This window comes from Raphanus sativus, unplaced genomic scaffold, assembly GCF_000801105.2.
Source record: "Raphanus sativus cultivar WK10039 unplaced genomic scaffold, ASM80110v3 Scaffold5642, whole genome shotgun sequence".
Lineage (NCBI taxonomy): Eukaryota > Viridiplantae > Streptophyta > Magnoliopsida > Brassicales > Brassicaceae > Raphanus > Raphanus sativus.
This window is the reverse complement of record NW_026620940.1, coordinates 1-3,155: the sequence shown is the minus strand read 5'-3', so window position 1 is coordinate 3,155 and position 3,155 is coordinate 1. Positions and strand designations below refer to the sequence as shown.

Below are 3,155 nucleotides of genomic sequence, written 5' to 3'. Positions count from 1 at the left end.
TTTTTTCTTTATATAAACCAAACCATGACTAATATTATATTATACTGTATTGGAATCACGGTATAATAAATTGAGAAAAGGTATATAGTAATATAAAGTCTATGTTTCCGAATATTTTATGGTTAGTGAATACATATATTATCATAATATTTTGGGGACAGAACATGGTACTCAAAAATGCATCAACGGAACATTTTAAGAACCATTGTACCTATAAAATAACATATCATTTTCGACACCAACAATTTTCATTATCTCAAGAAAATATTTTTAATTTTTTGATATTTTAAGTAATTTAGCTTAATGTATGCCTAATTTTTAGAAACCGCATAACCAAAAAGATATCAATTTCTCAATTCCAGTCTTTACTTTTAACTACCATATAATTATAGAAATGAATCCTCAGTACACTTTTCAAATTAAACAACTTAACATATTAACCTCATAAATTTAAAATTTCATTCTAACAAACTTTTACCTTAGATCATGATGCGGTTGTCCAAAGATTTTGACTCGAATTACCGACATCTCAATTTGATTCCAACTGGGAGAAACTATTTACAATTCTTGGGTTCATGACAAAAGAGATGAAATGATCATTCTTTATACCAAAAAATTTTTAACCTTGGTACAATATAAAATAAGAACTACATACATACTTAATATGAAAGGTTGAAGTATTTTTTAGGAACAAAAGATGTTATATTAAACAAATTACCTCATATCAACTTTAAAATTATTGTGCTTTAAAATATTATATAGGTAAATATGAAAAAAATATACAACTATTCATATAATTTTTTTTCAATATAGAAATTAAAACAAACACCCGCACAGGCGTGCGGGTCAAAAACTAGTTTACCAATTAAAACTTTAGATTTGTATTAGTTTACTTTCTCGAATTAAGTTGTAATTCGGTTTATAATAATCAAAGAGACTGAGACCGGTTTTCAATCCGAGTAAGAGAACATTTACCAATGTTGATTTGACCTAGACGATTAACCTAAAGATATTACATGTGAAGAATGTGAAGCTTTCTAATTAGTATATTCATAACAACATATTACATGTACATACTTAACCTATATAGCTTTATCTATAACAAAAAGGTAGATAATTTTTATTTATCAGTTTTAAACAAAAAAATATTTATTAGGAAATTTTGATTATGGTTTGAGCTCCTGAAAAGATTTCATTGATGCTAGTAATTAAACCAAATCATCCAAGCTAACAAAAGAAATAAATCCCACACTTCTCTGTGTATTACGAATCTCTACAAAAAAACACTGTTTGAAGACATTGCTATGGAAAGAAATAATTTTATGCATCAGTCACTCGTCTAGAATCTCTTTGGGAGCAAGAAGTCCAGGAACCAGAAGCATCAAGCATTCTTTGTATCTCCCTCTCCAACTTAGCAGCAGCTTCTTCAGCATATAAGTCTTTTTTTTATCCTGAAGAAGAGAAAAAAAAAACACATTCGACTGAGTTTGAATGAAATGTTGTTTATGTAGAAGAGACACCAATCTATGTAGTTAAACTAGTATATATATACCTATGCAGAAAATTCTTTGGACTGTATAAGGAAGTCTCGTAAGTGATTCTTAAATATATCAGGGTGACTTCTCAACCGATAAAGTTCTTTCGCAGATTGTGTCACCTCTGATACACTTATGTTGGGGAATGATGAGCTTAGAAGCTTGATGGTGTATTCACAAACAAAGGCGGCATTATTTGGATACTGATAAGGTGCAGTGGAAGCATCCCATAAAGGTTCTGTTAAAGAACCGCTCTCTACCTGAAATGTTGATCTCCCTCAATATCCTCAGAAACTAGCAAATGGTAGATTTTTAAGTGTGTATATATATATATATATATATATTTTACCAGTGAAAATAGATGCTGTAGCACCAACACATGTAACTCAAACTCTGGCTTGTGAAAGGTATCGGTCAACACGGCAATAATTTCTTGCTCAATTTGCATAAAGTATGTCCGGTAGAATTGGTTAGAGAAGTCAGATTTCTGTCACAACCAGAGAGAAAACATGTTATAAGATCATGCATATAATGCCAGAATAAATGAGGGATAAAATTGAAACAGTTAGGTTTCAAAACCTGAAACTTTTTCATTAACACCAGTAAGAGTTTAAGCCCGGTTCCAGCAATGTTTTTTTCTGTATGCCTAAACGCCCAGATAACTGAATCCATCAATAGCTTCAGTTCCTAAGAGAAGATACAAACACAAGAGAAGCTCAATAATCACTTATAAGTAATAACCAATTAGTATAGAGAGAGATGTCAAGTCAACTATATGCAAGACCAGAATCACCAACCTCACTTGACAACTGTAGCAAGGTATGGAAACAATATGCAGCAATGGCACGAAGTAACGAGAAAAACTTGAACCGGTGTTCTGGATAATCTTCAAAGTTCTTAGTGATCATCTGCATAAAAGATGAAAAAAAAATTGACACTCTTTATATATTCTACTCCATCTCTAGTTCCATAAATAGTAGAAAATAATATTCCCATGGACCATAGAATCTGTTACCTCCAAAGTGCAATGGAAAACAGATTCAAAAATGTGAGGGACATCATTTTGCATTGCAACCTTGTACCTACACAAACACATTTCCATGTTACATTTTGTCTTACAACTTCTCTTTTGATAATTACGCATCAGCAGAGACAAGAAAACATACTGCTTTATTATTGTCTCAAAGAGTGATAAAACTTCTGATTCCCTTGCATCAGGAACATTTCTTGCATAGCCACCAAGTACGACATCCATCATTAATGGAACAAACTTTTTGCCAATTTGTGACTCGGTTTCATCTTTGTCTATTAACGTTTTTATCAGCTTCAGGATTTCTCTCGTAACAGATCTGTCACAAGCAGCATAAAAATTAAGCATTATTCAAGTTTGTAATATAATATTAGGGCATCAAGACCTGTGATTTTTTTTTTATTTGGTATAAAAAGCCGTCCTACCTTAGAAGCCTAACAACAGATATCTTGGAAGCATACATAACACTATCACCAATGTAGATTGATACGAGTTCACTGTACATTCTGGTGCAGAAGAGGAAGAGTAAAGTCAAATATCACTAAGTTATAAGAAGAATGTAACAGTTTGTATAAGTATTAAAAAAACTT

At 31.4% G+C, this 3,155-nt stretch overlaps 1 protein-coding gene across 1 annotated transcript; it reads right to left on the bottom strand.

Moving 5' to 3' along the window:
- Positions 1–1,551: 1,551 nt before the first annotated feature.
- LOC130507767 (protein EXPORTIN 1B-like) lies at positions 1,552–2,880 on the bottom strand. Its single transcript, XM_057002420.1, has 6 exons — positions 2,702–2,880; positions 2,551–2,617; positions 2,333–2,443; positions 2,115–2,222; positions 1,885–2,022; positions 1,552–1,795 (listed from the first exon to the last, which is right to left on the bottom strand). The coding sequence occupies exons 1-6, from the start codon at positions 2,791–2,793 to the stop codon at positions 1,553–1,555; spliced, it is 759 nt and encodes a 252-aa protein (XP_056858400.1). The 5' UTR covers positions 2,794–2,880; the 3' UTR covers position 1,552.
- Positions 2,881–3,155: the final 275 nt, after the last annotated feature.

Bases quoted from the DNA above. Each gene is read 5' to 3' on its own strand.
- LOC130507767 (XM_057002420.1), bottom strand. From the start codon at position 2,793: ATGATGGATGTCGTACTTGGTGGCTATGCAAGAAATGTTCCTGATGCA. The intron at 2,444-2,550 runs GTAACAGATTCT...TCTTTTATGCAG, and splicing joins TTTTCCATTGCACTTTGGAG to ATGATCACTAAGAACTTTGA. The intron at 2,023-2,114 runs GTTTTGAAACCT...TGGTTGTGACAG, and splicing joins TGTTAATGAAAAAGTTTCAG to AAATCTGACTTCTCTAACCA.